This window comes from Kogia breviceps, chromosome 12 (genome assembly GCF_026419965.1).
Source record: "Kogia breviceps isolate mKogBre1 chromosome 12, mKogBre1 haplotype 1, whole genome shotgun sequence".
NCBI classification, from domain to species: domain Eukaryota; kingdom Metazoa; phylum Chordata; class Mammalia; order Artiodactyla; family Physeteridae; genus Kogia; species Kogia breviceps.
In genome coordinates this window covers 12,233,700-12,258,091 of record NC_081321.1, presented here as the reverse complement: position 1 = coordinate 12,258,091, position 24,392 = coordinate 12,233,700, and the positions used below count along the sequence as shown (strand labels likewise).

The 24,392-nt window shown below is 37.1% G+C and overlaps 1 protein-coding gene across 6 annotated transcripts in view; it reads left to right on the top strand.

The window, feature by feature from the left end:
* Window positions 1-12,031, top strand: part of LMO3 (LIM domain only 3) — a 60,105-nt gene extending 48,074 nt beyond the window's left edge. For all 6 annotated transcript variants that reach the window (XM_067008798.1, XM_067008794.1, XM_067008797.1 and 3 more), the window contains one exon: window positions 8,821-12,031. In XM_067008798.1, the coding sequence (XP_066864899.1) occupies window positions 8,821-8,926 (106 nt within the window). In that variant the 3' untranslated portion in view covers window positions 8,927-12,031. The remainder of the gene's footprint in view (window positions 1-8,820) is intronic.
* The last annotated feature ends 12,361 nt before the right edge of the window (window positions 12,032-24,392 follow it).

Below are 24,392 nucleotides of genomic sequence, written 5' to 3'. Positions count from 1 at the left end.
TTGCACTTGATGGATTTTAATGAAAATAAATTCAGCACAGGTGTGAAAACACCTGAACATGGAAAATATTCAGTAAATATTAGTTTTGTCAAGTTCTCAGTTACTATAATTGGCCGTTTTACTGTTAAATGCAGTATCTTCTTGCGAGGGGCTATAGAGTAATAGAAAGGGTATGATGTTTACAGTGAGAACTGGATTCAGATTCCATCCCCACCATGTGCTAGCTGTGCAGTCTTGCATAAGTCACTTAATTTCTCCGAGTTTGGTTTGCACATCCTTAAAAAGGAGACACTAACGTCTATTCTGCAGATTTTGAAAATTAAATGAAAGAATTTATAAGTACCAGGAACACAATAGGTCCTCAAAATGTAGTTCTTTTACCTTGATATTTATAATTTACTTTTACCATATAATATTTCACTAACTTGGTTTTTACATAAGATATCTCCTGCTAAATGTAGATGTTCAGAATCTGGCCTTGTATACTTCACAATGTATAATTTACCCAGGAAATAATTCAGGAAGTCATCTTACAACATCTTGAGTCTTCCCAATAGATGTCTGGAATCAAAGTAGGTTGATTCAGTCTGTAGTGACACTTAGCCAAAAATAAATTGTCAGATGCACATATTTTTTATTGTAGGGATATGAATACAAAAACACAAATGTCCACACATCCTTACAGACTCATTAATATGCATGAGCCTATATGTGTATACATTTTAAAGGTATATTAGTAGTAAATTTAGAATATTTTTGTTTACCTACCACAGTTCATCCACTAATAGCATTTACTAACAATAGAGTTATCTTTGTGCAACAATAACATTTACTGCTTTTCTACTTATAAGCAATTACATATTTATAGTGGACAATTTAGAAAATAGAAAGGGATAAAGAATAACATTGTCCCATGTCTTACTGTTCTAAAAGAAATTATTTTAATATTTTGGTATGTGGCTAGCCATACATTTTTCTATGCGTATGTGGCAAATGATATATAGCGTATACTTTATATTATAACCACATTTAAGCATCTTAAAGGAAAGTAACAAGGAAGAATCCTAGTATTTGTTACTTGGACATTTTCATTAATATAGTGTACATTTTTTTCCCTGCCTTTAAAAATTCTTTTATGACATTTTAAGCTTTCTTGTGTTCAGTTTTATGGATAAAGCTTCATATATTATTAAATCAGTCTTCTGTCATCAGATGTGTAGGTTGTTTCTTCAAGTTTTTATATCATCAGTATTATCAATCTAATCAATCTTTATAAACAAATACTCAAATCTGTGTCAGGCTAAATTCACAGGAGCATAGTTAATTAGACAAACCATATAACAGTTTAAAGGCTTACATTATATATTGCCAAAATGCTCTCCGGAAAAGTCATACCAATTATTCTCACACCAGAAAAGAAAAAACAGTGCATTCACTCACATAAGTTCCAACACCGGGAATTATTTTAAAAGAAATCCTTGTCACCTTGAGGGATGAAAGATGGTATCTCATTATCATTTTTAATTAGCATTTATTTGATTACTAGTGACCCTTTGATATTTCTTCTATTAGGGAACTGCCTGTTTATTCCTTTTGTCCATTTTTCTGTTAGGGCAGGCTTACCTATTTTATCCGTGTTCTACACAGAAAATTAAAACATCATTCAAGTGCTGAACCCAGCCTAAATTCTATTATGATGCAAAGTAATTGTAGGTTGTTAATTCTATTTACAAGTCGTGTATCAATTTTATTTCACCATTGAAATAAAAAAGTTGCATTCACAATTACGTCTGTCTCTTCAGTGGAACTCAGTCAAGTAAGACAAACACTCCTAAGTTTTGACTCTAAAACTGTTCACATTCTTATTGCTGCAGAATACTGTTCTGGTATCATTATTAAAGTACCTAATACATTTCTGTGTGTGCTTCATTTATTACATGCCACAATGGGGCTGAATATCTTTAGTGTTGGTTATGCACAATTAACACTTCGTTATTGTCTTGTCACTTCCATCTCTACAAGACAAACTTCTTTAATGCAAGAAGTCAGCTAATCTTCATCAGTCAAGCAAAGCAGACAAATTTTGTTACTCTGAATCCAGAAGTTTTCAATATAGGAGACTCTCCTTATCCCTTTGGCGTCTGCTTGGGAAATCTCTCCAATAAAGCCATCTGCCTCAGGAGCCTCTACTCATAGTAGCCAAATCGTTGTCTTAGTATGGCACCTTTTCAAGTGACACACAAGGGCAATAGGTAATTTACAGACACTTTCCCTTAAGCAAACTTTCCTGACCCCTGAAAATATGATTTTATAAATGCTTATGAATTTTATTTAGCAAGTCGTTTCATCTTAACTTTTAAATCACAATATCATTAAGATCTAAAGCATTTCTGAATGTTTAAAAAAGATAGTAGTAACAGTGAACTTTCAAGATGGGTGATCTTCTCTGTCCTTTTTAAAAGGGTAGGGCTAAAAATGTGAATGCTGAATTAAAATCTAAAGGTTCATCTATTTTGAAAGGACCTGAAGAAGGTTATTTTGAACATCTTGTATGATAACTTGAATCTCAGTCAGAATTGGAAAATTCTGAGTAATAGGTTAATTTCTTAAAGATGAGTAAGCCCCCCCCCCTTAGAAAATTCTAGGAAACTAAATGATGGTTTTATAAGAGAAGGGAAAAAATGCTTGTTTGTAATGAAATTGCCTCAAATATGTAGAACTGTGTAACATTAAAGAAAAAAAGCACTGTGCTAGGCTCTGTGGAGACAGAGGGGAATAAAATCCAGTTTCTCTCTTAGGGGTACTTAGAGCTTAGGGAGAGACAGGACTTCAAAGACTCACAGAAGAGAAGAATGTAATCAATGCTAAACAGATCTATACTGAGGGAAGAGAGCTCTGTCCTTCTTGAAGTCTTAAGAATGCACCAAAGGGTTGATGTCCTGGGTGTTAAAGGACTCTCTAGGACTGGTTAGGATATAGGAAGTGTGTCTGGTGCGGGGGTGGAGGAAGTGAGGAAGGCTGGGTGCAGTGAGGAAAGGATTTTCCAGACAGATGAAGCAGCAGGCAAGGCATGGAGGTGTGAAAGCACGTAATGTGTTCCGGAAAGGAAAAGTGTCTCAGTGCGCCCAGAGATTAGAGAGGGAGTTTGGTGGGGATGTGGAAGAGTAGGGGATAGAGAGAGGAAATTGTAAAGGTAGGAAATCAGTGAGCTAAAGTCAACATGAGTCCAAATCTAAATTATTCATCAGAAGTATCTTTGTTCTTTAAGGCTATTCAGTTCTAGAATAAGTCTTTTCTTAACCCACATTTGTGGCCCACCCACTTCAAGTGGTAGTACAGGTTATGGTGGTATTTCAGAGGGTTCAGAAGAAATTTAACTCATGGTCATTTACCTCAGCACTGCTGCCCAGAGTGGGAAACCTGTTACACATTCATGAGAAAACTTGAAACGCCAAAGTAAGTGATATACCAATAAATAAGTGCTTTGGGAAAGATCCGAATGAGTTGATGGGGTCAGGGAATGCTGATGGAGGGAATGGAAACTAAAGAATTTTGATTGATTGATTGATTGATTGATTGAAGTATAGTTGCTGTACAATATTATATGTTACAGGGGTACAATATCCACAATTTTTAAAGGTTATACTCCATTTATAGTTATTATACAATATTGGCTGTGTTCCCCGTGTTGTACAGTATATCCGTATAGCTTATTTTATCCCTAATAGTTTGTGCCTCTTACTCCCGTACTCCTATATTCCCTTAAAAATAGAATTTTGAGAATTTAAGTAGATGGAAAAAAGGGAGAAGTATCCCTGGCTAGGGAACAGCTAAGCAAAGGTGAGAAAGATTATTGTTAGCAAATAATAATGAGAGCAAATTTTTATACAGTGCTGATCACACAGCAGACATTGTTCTGTTTTACATGTGCTAACTCATTTAATACTCAAAATAACCCAGAAGTAGGTGCTATTATTAGCCTCATTTTACAGGTGAGGAAACTGAAGTATAGAACATTTAAATAACTTGCCCGAGATTACACAGATAGAAAAGGGTACATTCAAAATTTGAACCCAAGCAGTCTGGATTTAATCTCTGGATTCAGAGCCAGTATGAGGACCCTGACCTGTATCACGATGAAGATTTTCTTTTCTGACAAAGTAGGTATAAATGGGAGTAGATATAGTGGAGTTCAAAAAAGGTAGATGCTAAATAATTGATAATGGGATTTGGGGTGTGGGTAGTGAAACTTGGTACAGGAAAGATTGTTGGGAATGCATTGTGTGACGACAACGGGACCGTCATTGGGAAAAGACAGTAAATTTGTTCACAGGTGCACAATGAGTATATAACCTGCACTTCTTACTAAAAACAAAGTACAGTATCAAAATCTCCATCTTTTAGTAACTGAGCATGCTAAATAGAAGAGTAGAGACATTGGAAATATGGACTGGATCCCCTTTCTTTTTAAGTGCTGTGGAAATGGAAATTAACTATAATTGGCAGTCACTAACCTGAGGAAAATAAGATGACTAAGTTAACATTTTCATTCTGAAAGAGGATGTCACAAATGAAAGCTTCCTAGCAGAGGCATTGGATCACCTGCTCAAAACTGCTCTAAGGGCTTCCCTGGTGGCGCAGTGGTTGAGAGTCCGCCTGCCGATGCAGGGGACACGGGTTCGTGCCCCGGTCCGGGAAGATCCCACATGCCGCGGAGCGGCTGGGCCCGTGAGCCACGGCCGCTGAGCCTGCGCGTCCGGAGCCTGTGCTCCGCAACGGGAGAGTCCACAGCAGTGAGAGGCCCGCGTACCAAAAAAAAAAAAAAAAAAAAAAAAAACTGCTCTAAGCCCCATATTTGATAGCGACGGTTTCTTAATTATTGTCTATACTTTTCAAGTCTCTAAAACCGTATGAATTCAACTAGAGTTACTCCAAAATATCTGGAAATTAAATCTATGATTAATTCTAAAACATTAAGATTAGGTGGTTTAGTAATCCGATTGGGCATCTTTTTATTCCTTAACATATTTTTTTAATGATGGCAGAATTAATTGAACTGACTATATCACAAGCAATTTAGATTAATTTATAAGGAAGATTATCAGTTTATTTTCAAGAATTTTAGCCTGACCTATTACTATATATACATACGCTATCCTCTGGCCATCACTGTTTTTATAATATTTTTCTGAAATGCTAAATCTCATCAGGACATGGTTATAGAACATTGGAAATTAGCCTTTCTTACAAAATCACAGTTATAGATCATTTTGTTAGGTGTCCGATATCTGCATTGCTATTGCTCTAATTTCTTCATGTTTATATATAAGACATTTTAAAGGAAGATATCAATCCTAATTGCAAAGCAATCGTAATATGTTCTTAACTATAGCTTTCAAAGCTGTTTTGTTTAAGTTATATGTGTGTGACATTCCTCACATATGTTCTGTTTCATTTTGACCTTTAAGTATAAATTGATATGCACATAAAAGGTACTTTATCCAGTTGACAACATATTAGTAACAACATATCTCAGGTAGGAATATTTTAGATGAATTCCATTTATATTGCAAACATCTCATTGAATAATAGGCTCTCATTTGAAAAGCTATGTAAAGAAGTAATAATAATAATACAAAAAACCTATATAACTTCATAGCCTCATGCTTTACCGCCTCCAGGTAAAAGCATGGAATGTTTTAAATTGCTTTCAGTCGTAATTATTTGTTTTTTTAAAATTGAAGTATAGCTGATTTACAATGTTGTATTAATTTCTGCTGTACAGTGGAGTGATTCAGTTATACTATATATATATTCTTATATTCTTTTCCATTATGGTTTATCACAGGATACTGAATATAGTTCCCTGTGCTGTACAGTAGCACCTTGTTGTTTATCCATTGTATATATAATAGTTTGCACCTGCTAATCCCCAACTCCCAATCCATCCCTCCCTCCCCCTCCCTCCTCCTTGGGAACCACAAGTCTGTTCTCTATGTCTGTGAATCTGTTTCTGTTTCGTAGATGAGTTCATTTGTGTCACATTTTAGATTCCACGTGTAAGTGATATCAAATGGTATTTGTCTTTCTCTTTTAGATGTACTTCCCTTAATATGAAAACCTTTGGGGACTTCCCTGGCAGTCCAGTGGTTAAGACTCCATGCTTCCTCTGCTGGGGGCACGGGTTTGATCCCTGGTCAGGGAACTAAGATCCCACTGGCCGTGCGGCATGGCCAAAACTAATTAATTTAAAAATTGATACCAAAAAATCCATAATGAACAAAAAATTTACAAAAAAATCTCTACGTCCATCCATATTGCTGCAAATGGCATTATTCCATTCTTCTTGTGTCTGAGTAGTATTCCACTGTGTGTGTGTGTGTGTGTGTGTGTGTGTGTGTGTGTGTGTGTGTGTGTGTGTGTATGCACCACGTCTTCTTTATCTGTTCATCTGTGAAAGCCCAGTTAGGTTTCCATGTCTTGGCTATTGTGAATTGTAAAAGCATGGATCTTGAATCCAGAGAGACCAGGGTGCTTTTCCTTCGTCTACCATACACGTTCTAGCTATGGAACCTTGGGCAGGTTTTTAAAATTCTGAGAGGAAGTGTTAGGTTTTTCATCTGAAAAAGACAATATTTACTTTCTCAGTTGGATTTAAGGAATAAATGTGATCACTGTATATACATGCTTAGCCTTAGCACATGGTAAGTACTTTATAAAAGGTGATTATTTTAATTACCTACATTCCAAACATTGAGGGAAGGCTTTACATATTACATTTCTACTCTTTACTGCCAACTTACAGAGCTTACTGATGTTAAAGATAAAAATCCTGAAGTTTCATTTTCAATATCGTGAATGGAAGGTTGGAATGTGAACCCTATTAATTGCAAATGTCTCTCTGCCTTTCATATACTTCTTATTTGAACATTCCTACCATCCAGTGATGTAGTTGTTTTATCTTACCCACAGAGAACTGACTCAGAGAGAGTATGAAATACTCTCATACTCTCATACCCCTGCCCAACAAAAGAAATATTTCCTTTTATCCAACATATCTTAATGATCAGGATAATCTACAAAAACTGATTTATTCAAACACCTTTTTTTTTTTTTTTTTTTTTTTTTTTTGCGGTACGCGAGCCTCTCACTGTTGTGGCCTCTCCCCTTGCAGAGCACAGGCTCCGGACGCGCAGGCCCAGCGGCCATGGCTCACGGGCCCAGCCGCTCCGCGCGGCATGTGGGATCCTCCCGGACCGGGGCACGAACCCGTGTCCCCTGCATCGGCAGGCGGACCCTCAACCACTGCGCCACCAGGGAAGCCCTCAAACACCACTTTTTAAGCACAATATTTCAAGTTTATAGTTTGCAACTAATAAAAAGAAGATATACTTAAAGTCCAAACTTGAATGTTCATTGTATCCAATAGCCTTGACCACAAGCAACCGCAGGATTTCGAGATCAGGGCGTAGTCTGTACTTTCAATCAGCATCATCAGCAGGCAGTAATCCTGGGGAAAAAAAGTAAATTCCACAAATAAACAGACCAGTCTTCCTTTAAGAGGAAGCTAATTCTTTTCAATCTACTTTTTTTATTACACTATTTTCCCCTCTATCTACTTAGCTAGAATAAGGATAAATTTCCAAAGCTACCCAGTTGGAAAATAAATAGGTTCGCTGTTTGTCTAGCATTCCAATCTTTGCAAATGTAAATCAGCCCAACTGCTCCTCATTTAAACCTTCAACTTCACAAAACATTAAAGGGTGGCTTTCATGACACAGTTTAATCTATCTACTAAGATTTCTGCTTGAACATCATTTGAAATTGACTATCTGATAAAGAGAGACCACTATCAGAGGTCAGTGAGGTCAACTTATATAATTACAAGTAGTTTTACTGGGTCAACTCTACCAGACACTGCTGTTTGAAGGTTAAGTTGTTACAATTAAAAATATATACGAATCTCCCCAGAGTTACTTGATTGTTAAATGTACCGGAAACAGCACAAGCATTTTTTCTGACCTTAATTGTGTCCAAAGTGTCACCACTGGGAAATTATACAAAAAGAGCACTTATTAAAAACATTACAGTCCTGCACGTTAAACAATGCTTTATAGAATAAAAAACATAATTAGCTACTGGAAACTAGTTTATTTATTACATCAATATGAAGAAGTTCACAGGTTACTCCCTTTGGCTTAATTGGAAGTACTCTAAGAAATAGATTTACTACTTCACAGTTGGTGAACTTGCCACAAACAAAGGAGTATGGCCCAGCATCTGAGTCTGATGCTAAAATAACTTTCACTTCAGAACAATTACTTCCAAATTACGAGAATTTAATCACATTTTAATAACAGAGTAAAGGGAAGCTTTAAGTGAGAAGCTCTAAAATGGGTTATCACTTGATTCATTTTAACGCCTTTTACTTTTTTTATAAAATGGATAAATGGGCAATGATGAAAGCTTCCATAATCACTGCCGTGAAATATTATTATCATTGTTTTAATGAATGTAAATATAGATCAGTTCTTTTTTTCTTTCCAATATGGTAAAAAAAAAAGCACCTTTGATGCCCAAGGTGTTTTCCACAATGTTCTTATGAGTTTTATATAGAAAAGTAGGATTTCAAATTTTGTGTGTAGCATTTCCTTAAATGACCAGAATGGTTTAATTGTGACAACAAGGCAACTTTCTAAGCCAAACTTTCAAACTCAGGGAATTACCATAAATTGAAATGATGATTAGGAAAAGAAATCTTCACATCTATAGATCTGAGTGAAGTCATCTTAACCATTTTATTTTTGTAAATATTTTCAGATTTTGTGTTGGAGACAAATTTTTCCTAAAGAATAACATGATCCTTTGCCAGACGGACTACGAGGAAGGTTTAATGAAAGAAGGTTATGCACCCCAGGTTCGCTGATCTATCAACATCACCCCATTAAGAATACAAAGCACTCCATTCTTTTATCTTTTTTGCTCCACGTGTATATAAGAATTGACACAGAAACCAACTGAATAGCGTAGATATAGGAAAGCAGGATGGTTATATGGAATAAAAGGCGGACTGCATCTGTATGTAGTGAAATTGCCCCAGTTCAGAGTTGAATGTTTATTATAAAAAAAAAAAGTAATGTACATATTGCTGGATTTTTTTGCTTGCTATTCGTTTTTTTGTGTCACTTGGCATGAGATGTTTATTTTGGACTATTGTATATAATGTATTGTAATATTGGAAGCACAAATGTAATACAGTTTTATTGTGTTACCATTTGTGTTCTGTTTGCTTCTTTGTATTGTTGCATTTAGTACAATCAGTGTTTAAACTTACGGTATATTTATGCTTTCTGTATCTACCAGCTATTTTAAATGAGCTGTAACTTTCTAGTAAAGAACTGAAGAGCAAATCTCACTAATGATACACATATAAAGCAAGTCTATCAACATTAAAAATAGTGAAAAAGAAAGACACACAAAGCATTTTAGCAACATCCACTTACTGCCACAATGATTTACAGTCTATCAGTGTTCTCATTATCACCCCCTATTTTCAGGGGGTTAAAGATCAGCTTTACATAAAAATTTCATCTTAAAGCACTTTCATTTTTTACCAACGTGAAAAGTGCCATTTTTAGAATAACTTTAAAGCTTAACAGTTGTCCTTTTAATACCCTTTTTGTGTGTGTGCTCTTTACCTAGTCAATGGCTTTGTTTTGTTTCCTTCAGCCATTGACCGCTTATGTGAGCTAGTGCCTTTGGGTAGCATGTAAAAATTTTCCAAAGGGTTACTTTAAAAAAGTGTTACCACAATTATGAGATAATTTTAAAATGATAAATTTATTGTACAAATTTTGCCCAGATCTCTCCATAGAAGTAAGCGTATAATAACTTTATGATTTGATACATTTCTGGCACCAAAAGCTTTTGAATGTGAATCTACTGAAACCATGATAATGCACATTGAATCTATGATCATATTTGAGGAGTGAAGTCACTTTTGATCAGAACAACATAGTGCTCACAGAACCTTCTAGAAGAAGAGAAACAAAGGGATTGATAAGAAGCTGAGAACTGGTGATTATGTATTTTTCTGTATTTACCTGCCACTTATTTGAATGTTCAAAAGTGAACACTTTAAAAGTTTGATGTGTCTTACTCTCATTGCTTTCTCTAAGTAATTACCCACTCAGAATTTATCACACTTGGGCTGAAATCTGTCATTCCATTTTTTTTTTTAACTTATTTTATTTATTTATTTTTGGCTGCGTTAGGTCTTTGTTGCGCGGGCTTTCTCTAGTTGCGGCGAGTGGAGGCTACTCTTCGTTGCGGTGCACGGGCTTCTCACTGCGGTGGCTTCTCTTGTGGAGCACGGGTTCTAGGCGCGCGGGCTTCAGCAGTTGTGGATCGCGGGCTCAGTAGTTGTGGCGCACGGGCTTCGTTGCTCCGCGGCATGTGGGATCTTCCCGGACCAGGGCTCGAACCCGTGTCCCCTGCATTGGCAGGCGGATTCCTACCCACTGCACCACCAGGGAAGCCCCTGTCATTCCATTTTTTAAAAGGTGAAAGATTATTCCCTTATCTACATGATAGCTGATAAAAAAGAAAGCTTTCTAGAAACAAAAATTATGGAGACTGATTATTTAAATTACAACTAAGGAAATAAAGTTGCAACCGTGCTCCCTTCTTTGAGGGTTTTGCTCACACTTTGCTTCTTTGCTTGTGCTCCCTGTACTCAAAACTACTTTTCAGCAGATCTGGTTCCTCAACAGGCACAATGAAGCATATTTTTAGTAGAGCAACTTTTAGTGCTGTGGGCTTTCTGTCTTTTTTCTTGATCATTTGTATAGGAAACAATATTTCCCAGTGTTACTTGCATACATACTTTGTCCTGCCGAATATGCATTGCAGATAAAAATTAAATGTGATACCTGGATTCTTGGTTTGGGGCCAAAATATTAAACTGAAAAAATATGCTGGTGTGGATTTGAGTTGTTTTCAAGCAAAGCTTTACTATGAACATGCATGTGAGTCTGGATATTGCCTCTCATTTTTCAGAAAATGGTTCTGTGAAAAGTGAATGATATGTATTTTTACAGATGCTTCATGGTTGAGTTGTTCAAGTCACATGTCCTCCAAATTTGAGATATACGCCCAAAAAAGAGATTCAAAAATAACAGTGTGGGGCCCACAAAATAGCTATTGATATGATTTTAGCCTTTGAGCCTTATATGTATTTCATGAAAAGACTTGCATAGCCAAAACCAAAAGAAAGCAAAACAGGACAAATGGGAGGAAGGTGGGGGAGATATGGAAGAAGTGGTTTTCCTAACACAGCCCTGCTAATCCCCTTTAAGAGTTGCTTGAAATTCATCTGGATGTAAAAATGTAATTGTCAGTATCTTTTGCATCATCTTTTTAGATTTAAATGGTTTTGCATATGCTTATCAATATGTCAGAATACTTGTAAATTGGGAACAAACTTCTCTCAGCTTCTTGAAGCTGTTCAATTATCCCGGCCACCCAAAGACCAAACAAGGTCTTTTGCTTAATCCTTTGGGAATTAATTCTTATGCTTTTTACTACAAACAAAATTACTCACCTGGATTAAAGATTAAGGCCTTAATCGCCTTAGATTATCTTTAATCTCCATAAAATGGTGGAACGAGACAGAAATAGGCCATTTTACAGCTAATTGCCCATAAATAGTAGCATTTTTGACCGAAGTACTAAGCTAATTGTCTTGACTACTCAAAGTCCCTGAATTGTTGTCAACTTTCCTCTTTGTGTTGTGTAGCCCTGACGTCACTTAGCTTGTTATCTGAAGCCTCCAGTAGAACATCTCGGATGGAGCATTGATTTCTCAAGCAGCGAAAGCTCCCTTTCCAACACGCATCTCATATAGGCTGCCTATGATGAAGGACCAGGCACTTCCACTCCACTAGAGTGCTGGCTGAGTTTAAAAGCTGACCTGTGTTTGTAATTTCACTTTCATCTTGCTTAATAAATATCTGCTGGATTCTTTCATTCATTTTTTTTAATATTCGGATTTATGTTTTTAATAAAAGGGGTATTACACTATTTGATTGCATTAATGGGCAAAATCTTAGATGATATCTAGAAAGCATACTATGAAAAAGGAAAACAAAAGTGTGTGAGGACATTTACTTTCAAAAGGTAAATCATAAGCAGACAAAGTACCTCAAATGCATTCTCCAAATATTATATTTAGGATCTCTGAGCTAGGTAGTTTGTTGCTATTTACTTTTGTGGGGAAAATAAAACTGTCAAAAATGAAGGTAGCAATTGCTGGGTATAATTTTGTACATTTATACAAATTTTAAGGGATCTTTCTGAAAGCAACCGTGTTGCTCTTGTCAGACTAAATTTCCAATTTCCTGGTTCCTGCATAATGAATTAAAACAAAACACTCAACTAAACCCTACATTTTTAGGAAGAATGTTTTTCCTTCGCTGAACCAGGGTGCTAAAAATTACATCTGTAGTAAAACACACCATACGCAAGTGATTTCTTTTTAACTATCACTTTAGGCAAACCGCTCTCTGGATGGTCACTTAAACAATTTCATAGAAATGATACTGGCCAAACATTTAGTGTTCACTTAACTAAGCTGCAAAAACAAGGTACATGTTTATTGTAATAGGCCATTAACGCAGAATACAATTTTGGCAAAAGCCCTTTGATTATTACTTTTTCTTAAAAATGCCATTACAGATATTTCCTAAATGTGATTTTAATGCAACGTAAGGTAATAGGAAGCAAAATGTTCATACAGCTATTATTTCACATGACATTTATTAAGTACCTACTATGTGACAGGCCTTTGCCCTGAGCACTCAGCCTCCTTGTGAGGCCGACCTAGGTTACTTTGTGTGTCAGATAACTTCAGGGAGTCTTCACCAGTACTCATCTCAAACCTACGGATATAACGAGCACACAAAAGCAAATACCGTCTTCTACCTATTCAGCATGTCATTGGTATGAAAGCCCCAGAAAATATCTCAAGTAATCAATGTGTTCAGAGAATTATCTCACACAAGTTACTCATTAACTCAATAGCACATAATAAAAAAAGAACATCAATTAATTAATGAGTCACCCTCACGTCGCTATGATTTCAGTAGTGCTCTGTTGAAACAGCCGTTATAAATGGAGCTGCCTCTCTTTATTCATTGTTTGCAGTTCGCCCATTATTTGGCTGAAACCAGTGTCATATTTAACATGTGCCTGTAGGTAATTGTGTGATTGGTATCATAAATGAAGAATTCTGAATATCTACTGCTTATAAAACCTTATAAATGGTCAGGGAAAAAATCAAGAAAAATCTCATTTTTGCTGTAGCTTCCTTTGAAGCCAAGCTATGGGAAGGGTATTGCCTTTCTAAAAAGTATACTTTTTACATTTATAATCAAGATGTAAGACTTACGTGTTAAACATTAGAAGGATTAGCTGCTAAACACTTAGAAGTAAATTTTCCAATGTTTTAGAATATACAAAATTTGAGGAACTTTTCACAAAGACTAAAATATGCATGGCCAGTTTTGAAACATTTTGGTACCCTCCCAAAAGGACATTTTTGCGTTTGGTGGGCCAGGTTAGGGAGGAGGTGTGGGAACTGGCAGGGATAGGGGACAAGATTATAAGAAATGCCAAGTATTAGATGCAAAGTCACCAACCAAAGTTTCCCAACTATCTTGGTAAATGCCATTTCACTAAGCTTACAGAATAATTATAACAGTTCCCTAGGTAAGTAAGAAACATCTGTTGGCACCACATAGCAGGTGTTAACAATTACACATACTGAAATTTTTTTAAATGTTAATTAAAAGAGTTCTGTTTTCTGAAAAGGAAATTCAAAGCTACTCCTGCTTTCAGCGTGCAGATCACGTAACGCACAACACTGTAAAGCCCAGATCATCTCGGATCAAGTAGGTTTCGTGTTTGGTTCAGATCATTGCAATCAAAAGTGAATTGGAATTCATTGCACTTTTTACACAATGGGTATTCTGAGCTGAGGAGCTGAATACTCATGAAATGGGCATAGCGGAGCAGATTGCAGTATACTTGGGCTCTGTTGGCCAGGTGGCCGTCGTTAACTATACCAAATTTAATGGACACAGTAGAAAGAAAAATGGAAGCAAGAGGCACGCAGGTAATAGATTATCCAAATCTCTTTTAACCCTGCTTCTGCAAAAGATTATAAATCACATAAAATGAAACTGTCCATTTGTAACATGTAACATTATATTCCTCATCGTCAGTAGTCAGTAGTGTCTGACAACAGGTAGCACACTCACTGAACACTTACCATGTAGTATGTATGGTAAGTGTTCAGTAAGTAGTATAATTAGTAGTATGAGATTTTTCATTGCCCGGGTAATTACCACAACACCCTCCTAACATAGGTTCTATTAATCCCGTTCTGCAGATTTTAAATAAAAGTAAAGAGAGCTTACTTAACTTGTCCAAGGTCATACAGCTAAATAGTGAGATTTAAACATAAGTTTTCTGACTCTGGCTCTATCTCTCAGAGAGTTTTCATTCTTATTAATATCATTATCATCATCATCATCATCACTATTATTATTATGTTCTAGCCAAAAACTAGAAGTATTCTGTGCTTGAGCAAAAATTCCAAACATTTCAGAGTTAATGTCATCTTTAAAAATGAAAATTGGAAATAAGAGTGATCATATTTTGCTACATGCAATCCACTTAGGAGCTCCTTCTTTCAACCTTTAAGAAATTTATGTGAGGCTACAGAGCCAGGAATAATAGAGGATCCCTAGCAGAGCCGTATCAGGGACAAGAGGCAGTCAGCACAGACTTGCAAGAATGAGTAGAAACCTGCAGTTGTCTGCAGCAGGATAAACATGCTGTGATGAGGTGAGGCTAGACCGCTGCTCTCCGAAGTCAAGATAATAAAATTAGTGTGTTACCTGTCTTTGATATTTTATAACTTACTTCCACAAGATATGAAACAAACCGAAAGTCAGAATAGCAATCTGTGTCAAACTGTGTGTTCACTTGTCTAAAATACACAAGGTGTCGAGGATGCTTGGTCCAGATCAGTGGCCAAATAATTAAGGAACTCTCCAGTCTCAGATTTACAATAGCAGGTTGAAGCAATAGTGGGCAAAGCAGCTATCCTTAACATAGAGCAAAATGCAATCACCTGCGTTCTCATATGACCACAAACATCTGAGACCTCCTTCTTTCCTTTGCTTCAACTGCTTGCTGTCATTACCACAGCCACTTCCATGTATTGAGATCCTTTTGAACTTAGATCATTCCAGATTAAGTGATCCTAACGGGAATTTCCACCCTGCAAGTGTTCCTGTATTTTCAGTACATAATTAGTACTTAATGTGAAGAGTTTAGAGCTGTGATGATTACGGCAGAACATGGTCATACACAACTGCATAAAACAATGTGCAGTTCCTCAACTTAGGAAGCACAGTGGAAGACCCAAGAATTTTTAATTGTATGAGACCTTAGGTTAACTTCAACATGACTTGCTATAAAATATCCCTAAGAAAGTTTGGTGGAGTTGCTAGGGTGTCTCAAAGTTAAGCTTGACCTATAATTCCTTTATTATTCTTAGAGTATCCTCAGTTTAGTATTAATAGTAGCAGGGGCTCGGTGAAGACATAGAAACCACATCTGGGGCAGTTATTGATGCATGAAAATAAGATACGGGATTGAAAATGAAATAAGAATTACATGGAAAGAGCCAGGAAACTTTGTAAAAAAAAAAAACAAAACTGTTGGGTACCTTGCTTGTGTGTAGCACCATATTAGGCATTTCTAAATTTTTTCTGCCAGAGAAACTTTGGTGCATAAAATATAATGTTCACTGCTATTTATTCTTTGTTTAATGCCTAATTTATTAAATATACCACTCTAACAAATGCAATTTCTCTAAACATTTGTACACCATTTAAACAGCTAATAAGCCAAACTTGTAAATTTAATAAATCAGATCCAACCGTTTAAACATTGTTTAGAATCTTAGTCAAATTCTTCTAAACATTTCAATAAAATCCCATCTAATAAGCTTCAGTTCTTTAAAACCAGACAGAAATTCTCACTATGAGTCAAAATTTCTTTAAAAAAATTAAAGTTGTAACAAATATCATTAATTTAAAATAATATTTCTATATTTTGCTTCATATCTTTCGAAGGTTACTTTAATAGTGTGTAATTCCTTTTAACAATTAGAGAATTTTCTCTCAACTAGCTGAGGTTACAGGATCTGTGTTTTTGACTATCTGAACTTTGACTGGGGCACAAGAGTGAGCTACTCTGACCTAAATGATTCAAATTGGAGCCAGTGCCATCAGTTGGCCAATAATTTAATAATCATGCTTTTCTTTTACATCAATGGAACTCTTTAAAGTCTAAGTCTTTCACATAGGTTATAAGTTCCCATAACTCAGTGCTTTTCCTAAATTGATATGTGCTGACATTATTGAAAGCTTGGGTATGCCATTTTAATATCTTATTATAAGCTATAGGATCATTTAGAGATTTTTATCTCCCAATAAATAAGGAATTGAATCTATGCAGTCAAATTTCTTGCTAGGACACTCGGCTAATCCTCTTTCTTGCACAAATTATTGGAGCTTCTTTTAAACTGATTATAATGCCTTGCCACCTGTGTTGATTAGTTGATTAGTGTTTTTGGTATGATTTCACTTACAATTCTCTACATTTAATCTTCTCTACTTGGAAAATAGAGGCAAATACGAATTGACACTCTACGTTCAGTAGAAGAAACAGTCCACATATACCATTTTATTTAGCTTTTTTGTATTAATATTTTAAGTATTTTCTGTACTTTACATTAACTTTTCCCTATTTGAGTACAATCGTAGACCCATGCTTTCATAGACCGGAAAGCATTGCAGGTGGATTTAGTAGTAGGTTATGTCTCAAGTGTTTTGTGTGTGTGTGTATGTGTGTGTGTCTGTAGTTCTTACTGTAGGTGTCAACATAAAATTTGTTTTGAAAAATACTATCTTAGAAACTCAGAAAGCCAAAAATAAAGAGCTTGCGAGAAAATGCAGAGAGCAGACAACAAGGTGAACAAAGGTGAACTGTTCCAGAAAAAGGTACTCAACCTGAAAGCTGCAGCAGCCAAACAGCTGCTGTGTAAAAGCAAAGGTAGGGGAAATCATTTTAGAGGGAGGGTACATTAACTGGACATTGAAAAGAAGAGAATGAAGAAACAGAAGGGAAAGTCAAGAGCTGATACCATGACTTAATCACCCGTATCTGCAAGAGTTTACCCCACTCTTCACTAAGGATATTTGACAAGACCTTACTGATGCTACACTCTCTTCGTCGGGTTTATGCAGACCTTGATTACTTTTTAGGTAAATATGGTTATTCTTTATCTCAAAACACAATTTTCTTAGACCCAATTAACCCTTATTTTTTCCCATTGAAACCATTTAAGACATAAACATAGTGGTCAGCAGCATCAGCTTTGCCCTCAGAGTGACAATAATCTTGAAAAAATTACTTAGTTCCATTAAGAGCAGTTTTCTCATCAGTAAAATGGGTAATAATACCTATTTCATAGGGTTTATTGAAAATCAAATGAAACAATCTATGTTAGGTCCTTAACATAATGCCTAGTAATAGCATTTGGGTTATTTTTACTATTATTATTTTTATGAATTCCAAGTTCTATGAGAGCCTCTTTAGTGCTATTTGCCCTGATGGAGGTTAATCAGTCTGGGTGAGCATCAGGGGTGATTTATGCCCCAATAGGTAGACATGGAGCAAAGAATAACAATTACAGGTGAACATTCAACAAACAAACTAGAAAATTCCTTCTAAGCAAAATATTGAAATTCAGAGAGGAAATTAAATTGGGGATTGGCCATAGTCAGAGACATTGGGTGATAAAACATGTTCTTACTCTCTTTTCTTCATCTCAGAGATTGTGTGTGTGTGTGTGTGTGTGTGTGTGTGTATGTGTGTGTGTGTTGCCATGTATATGCCTAGCATTTATACTGGGATAACCTTCATTTCTGTTATTTAGCCAGAGGAACTCAATAATCACTATATTCATATAGTCAGTCATACAGACATTTATTGGACACCTACTGCATGGCAGAGCCTCCTCCATGTCCACTGAGGAATACAATAAATAATCCTAGCATTCGAGGGAAGACAAGCCAATGACTATTAACCATGAAAGGTAATAACCTAGAAAGCAGAGCTATCCACAAAGTGCTGTGGGGACACTAGCGAAGAAGTGATTTCTTCTGTCTGGGCTCATTAGAAAAGGCTTCACGATAGACATTTTGATTCAGTCTTGAAGAACCATTGGCAGATGGAGGGAATGTTGGTGTTTTACAGGGACCAGTCTCAATTTAAGTTCATCAAGCAGCTAGTTTCATGGTGACTCATCTAGCTGATAGACAATAGAAAACGATCAAAGATTTTGAAAAGATATAGAGTATAATGAAGGCCAAAGTTTAAGAAGATTGAATCTAACTGAAATGTAAAGGGGGGCTAGGGAGGGGCAAGAGGGGACGTTGATAGTTCAGACAAGAGAACTTTGTAAAAAAAAAAAAAAAAAATGGGGGAAGAGATAAGCACCTACACAGCATAATAGCTATTGGGAAATAAAAGATGAATGGGAGTAGTGAGGAGAAGCAATAGGAAAGAGACAAATTACCAAGTATGACAGTTGGCTAAATGTAAAGGGAACAAGGGGGAAAGGTCAGATAGGACTCTTGAGATGTGGGGATTTTTTTTTTTTTTTTTTTTTTGTGGTACGCGGGCCTCTCACTGTTGTGGCCTCTCCCGTTGCGGGGCACAGGCTCCGGACGCGCAGGCCCAGCGGCCATGGCTCACGGGCCCAGCCGCTCCGCGGCATGTGGGATCTTCCCGGACCGGGGCACGAACCCATATCCCCTGCATTGGCAGGCGGATTCCCAACCACTGCGCCACCAGGGAAGCCCAGGGATTTTTATCCTAAATTATTATAGCTAATGTAGCAAACCTACAAAAGAGAATAAGAAGTATACCCTGTTTGATGACACTCTGGACTTAAGGCACACATCTCACGTCAAAGTGCAGAGTTATATTCCTGCTGTAGAAATTCTTTGGGCTTTTAAGGAAAAAAGAAACATTAGACTTTTGGTTGCTGTGGGAGACCTTGTTAGGTGTCTTGTGGAACAAATCCCAATGGGAGATTTGAACAGACTTGAACTGTCCAGCTTACTACCTCTGGACATCTTGTCACTGTGGTTAGGTTCTTGTTACATGTGGTCAAAAGCAACCCCTGACTGACATATTTGTTTACAGAAACTTGGGAAATTTTATGGGTACATTATCTGACTTCAGCTGTAGCCTGATTCAGAGAAGGGAAACTTTGCACTGAGTTTATAAGACCCAATATTATGGTTTCCTTTCTTCTCCTCCCAGTTTAGCTCCCTCCTGTCACATGAGAATCCATAATCCTCTAACAAAAGAAGCCAGAAGGTAAATTTTCTTGTATATGTGTCTTATTTTCTCTTTGATCTTACATAGCACCAAAACTCTACCCTGACTTTTTGACATAAAGTTAGTATTTCCGTTAGAATATTACAATTTATCTAATTTTACATATGGTCAGTGGGGAAGGCTGAGTTCTTATTAGACTGTCATAAAATAATATAGGTAGAAAGATGCAGGGAAATAGCGAAGGTATTTTCAAGTAATTAGTTGGAACTACAGACAGATCAAAAAGAAAGCCATTGTGCAAATGTCAGGCCATTCAAGGTTATTTCACCTTGAGGAGATAATGTCAGATCCCTGCTTTGGATATAAAGGAAGTTTTGAAAGTTTTTCTGCCTCTCCCAAAATCTTGTCTGGAGATCATTCCTGATCTATGAAGTTTTTCTCTTGTCTGAAGAAAAAAAAAGAAAAAGAAAGATAATATTTACGTATGTTTTACACAGCTATACTTATTCAGAAATAGTTCTTCAATACGATATTTACCTTCCCTACTTTTGGGAGATATACAAATAGCCTTTATGAAAATACAATGATGGTAGATAATAGGTTTTGTTCTTTACTATCTTACTTGGAGAAATAAATAGTCACCCACTTCATTCTGTTTTCCCTATTAAAAATATATAGATATATTTAAGTGTATATATAAAATTGCGAAATCCATTAATTTGAGGTTGTTTTTTTTGGTTGTAAACCCCAAATCTCATTTCAACCTTATGTCCCTCAAATAAAACCTCTCCATTTCCTAAATACCTTCTAAACTAATCTTATTCTTCACTCTGTCGATTCCAAGTGCTATGGGTTCCTCTATCAGCAGAAGAACTAACTTGGTAATTCACTATCTTCCAAGGCATCATCTCAAGAGTATCTCTATACATCATTTTTCCTTCCTCCCTATGCTTCTAGGAACACTTATTCAGTAATTTCTATACACCAATCATGTTACAACATCCAGGAGCATGGAGAGAACAGGGATGGAGAGGAAGGAAGAAACACCATGCCAGAGCTCCAAGACATACTTTCTACCATCAGGTAGCTCGCAGTCTGTTGGGGAAGTGAGGGTAAAACAGCTCCATAGCTATGGAATGTATCAGAGTATGCACAAGATACTTTGAGAGCAGAAAGAAAGGAGTGCCTAATTTTGAGAGCATCAGCCATAAATTCTAAGAAAAATCACCTGAGTCTTGAGAAGTAGAGGTACTTCCAGTAGATTAGGAAAAGGAAGGAAAGTTATGCCAGGCACGTGCAAAGACTTCAAAGTGGGAGAGACTTCAGTGGGTTAAAGGAACTTCAATTAACATGAGGAGTTACAGACTCAAATCCAATGATAAAGGGCCTTGTTTCCGTACACCAGTGTAGGATAGTGATCTCCAAATCTATGGAGCTTCAAAAGTATAGATGTGTGCGTGTGTATACCTATGTATGCATATGTGTGTATATACGTGTGTATCAGATATTCTGACTCAGTAGGTATGTTGCCATACCCTAAAATCTATACATTTTAACAACTCCACAGTGATTCTAATGATTCATCAGGTGTGGATATCACTGCCCTAGATGATGAGGGGCCCCTGGAAGATTGCAAGGCAGAGGATGACACGATCAGATTTACATTTCAGGAAGTTCAATCTGGTGGCCTTATGAAAGGTAAAGTGAAGGCAACTGAGACTAAAGGCTGGGAGCCCAGCTGATGCAGTTGAAAAGAATGATTTAAAAGCCATAGAGCAGAGCTGGAGAGAAGGTCCACTTCAAAGACACTGAGGAGACAGTCAATACAGGAGCAGTTGGTGGTTTTGGGGGGAAGATGAGGTTTGTTTTGTTTTGTTTTTGCGATACGCGGGCCTCTCACTGCTGTGGCCTCTCCGGCCGCGGAGCACAGGCTCCGGACGCGCAGGCTCAGCGGTCATGGCTCACGGGCCCAGCCGCTCCGCGCGGCATGTGGGATCTTCCCGGACCGGGGCACGAACCCGCGTCGCCTGCATCGGCAGGCGGACTCTCAACCACCGCGCCACCGGGGAAGCCCAGGGAAGATGAGTTTTAGACACACTGGTTTTGAATGGCCTTGGAATAGAACTTGGAAATATAGGTATTCACACTTTAAAAGAAAGTTCATAATGAGGAACCTGAAGAAACTGGATTCTGTGCAGCTGGGTGGTAAAGGTACTACTCTGTACTCTTCAAATTGTGTAACTTAGACAACTTACTGAAATCCTAAGACAGATCTTACTTTCTATTTTAAGTGTAAAATCTTACTTAAAATGTTAAATATAATCTGAAGTTGGTGAGATACGCAAGGCTTAATTGACTAAGGAAATTAGATTGACAGATCATGTGTTGCTCTAACCCACCAGATTCATTTGAATAAAGTATCATTTCAGGGTTGCCCTTTTAGCACCAAAACGGAATTCTAACCAAAATGACCAGTTTCTGTTAGTCCTACACGATCCCAAGAACTATTCTTTAATGTCTTTACTTCTCTCAAAACCATCTCTTCCACTTGTCCTTCAAGAATACAATCGTGGTTACAACTAGAAGGAATGGATGATTCTGAAATTTTGGATTTCATTTATCCACTTAGTTCTTTCACACACAGTGAACCACAGGAAGTGCCATGACAGATGGTAATACAGTAATCCCCTACATACAAACCTTCAACTTACGAACTTTCAAAGATGCGAACATGCACTGTTAGCTTTTGAGGCACATGACCCCAAAGTGGAACGGTACATGAAGGCTGCAGCAGCCGTTCAGAATGCAATCCAGTGCTACCGTGTCATCTGTGATGAGAAAAAAAGAGCTACGACCCAGACATCAATGAATCGTTTTTTCACGAGGGTAGATAGAATTGAATCCAGCGAGGAAGCAAACCCTGTGCCATCAACGTCAGGCGTGAGTGAAAGTGCAGCCTGCCCTCCGTCGCCTGTTGCTGACGATCCTTCAGCTCTACCACCCCCCACCTCCTCCCCCTCCTACAGTCAGTACCTCTTCTTGCCTGTTCACTCGATGCCAGCCCCTGTGTGCCAGCTGCTGTACTGTACTGCTGTACTTTTCAAGGTACTGTGCTGTAAGATTAAAAATGTTTATTTTTTGTGTTTGTTTTTAATGTATTATTTGTGGGAAAAGTATTATAAACCTATTTACAGTACAGTCTTACATGGCCGATTGTGTTAGTTGGGTACCTAGGCTAACTTTGCTGGACTTAGGAACAAAATTGGACTTAACGAACGTGTTCCCAGAATGGAACTCGTTCGTATGTATGTAGGGGAATTACTGTATATCCATCCATGTTACAAATTCCTTCTAGTCTTGTTCAAAGTCGGAGCATAAAACTAAACGGATAAAATCATTTTTTAACTCCTTCAATAAAGTGTCCCTAAACAAGGAAATAGCTCATTATATAGACTATCCTAGTAAGAGGAACTGCTAGTATATGCCTGGCTTTTAAATTAAGAGCCAAAATAAAATAAACTAAAATAAGAGCAAACACATCCAGTCTAAGTTACAGAGATCCCACCCGGGTTTTAAATGGAGACGAAATAACCCTTTCAAATGGTCCACAGCCCCCTTCAGCCAACGTTTCTCCTTTCAAACCTGTATCCTTTGTATTTCGCTTTCAGCCTTTTCCCTTCTTTTCTGCCTTCAGTAGTGATAGATAAAAATGCTTATCAACTGTTCTCTAATAAGAAACTTAAAATACTCATAGATCATCTTGAAATCGTTTCTCATCCAGAATAATCCCCAATCCTTTGACCTTCTCTCAAAGGTCTTATTTTCCAAAACTTGGATAATCTTGGTGGCTTTCCTCTGAACATTTGTGATGCTTTCACATATAATTTTGGTTGTGGAGCTCAGAAGTGGGTACAGTAGTCATCCTAGTGTGAAATGTGTTAAGAACCATAGCTAACGTGCACTGTATCTTATATTGCTGCTTTATGTATGATATCAATATCAAAGCTCTTTTTTTCTAATAAAAATGCAGCTTCACCAATTCATGGCCAATTTGCACCAGAGCTGATTGTTTCATGTTGCTGGGGATGCCCATGATGTTTGTATCATCTGATTTTTCTCTGTCATAAATGAACACGTGTGTCCATATCTGTCATGTTGCAATTCGATCCAGCAAAATGGTATGTCTTCTATTTATATTAAAATTCTTCGGAATTCTTAGTAGTTCCCCCAAATGGCTAAATATCATTACCTGTCCCAAGCATGTTTTGCGAGGTCTCTCTTTGTCCGCCAGTTGTATGTATTCAACATGGAGCCTGCAGCTGACTCTTGTGAAAACCACTCGTTTACTGATATCACTCTTTAGGTAAAATTTTCAGTTTTGTGTCTACTTGGAGGCCTATAAGTGCCACTCTGGTAGGGGAAGGGGTGGTTTGGCAAAACTGGGAGGTAGGCTAAGGACTAGTACAAAGAGTTATTATTTAAGGCAATGGGGAGGCCAAAACAAACGGCATCCCACAAATAATTTAGACTTACCATGATGAAATGATCTGGTAGAGTTTAGAGATATGACAGCCTGGCTTAAAAGGCCTGGGAGGAGGGACCAAAGCTAGGTAGTACGGATAAATTTCCCAATTGATTACCTAGTATGCTATTATGAGATCAAAGGAAAGAGAAAGTTCAAGTTGAGAATGTCTATCATTTCCCATTGATCCTACCAAGTCGAGCACTATCTCTGAAAGCAAAGAAAAAGGTCGTTGTTTAGAGAATTAAAGATGCAAAACTCTTTTTATTACCCTGAAATTCTATTTCCTGGATTAAAAATCAGAGCTTCCATATTCTTTGATATGGGGAGGTTATTTTCTGGCTCTTTAGAAAGCCATCCCTATCCCTGCTACACACAATACATA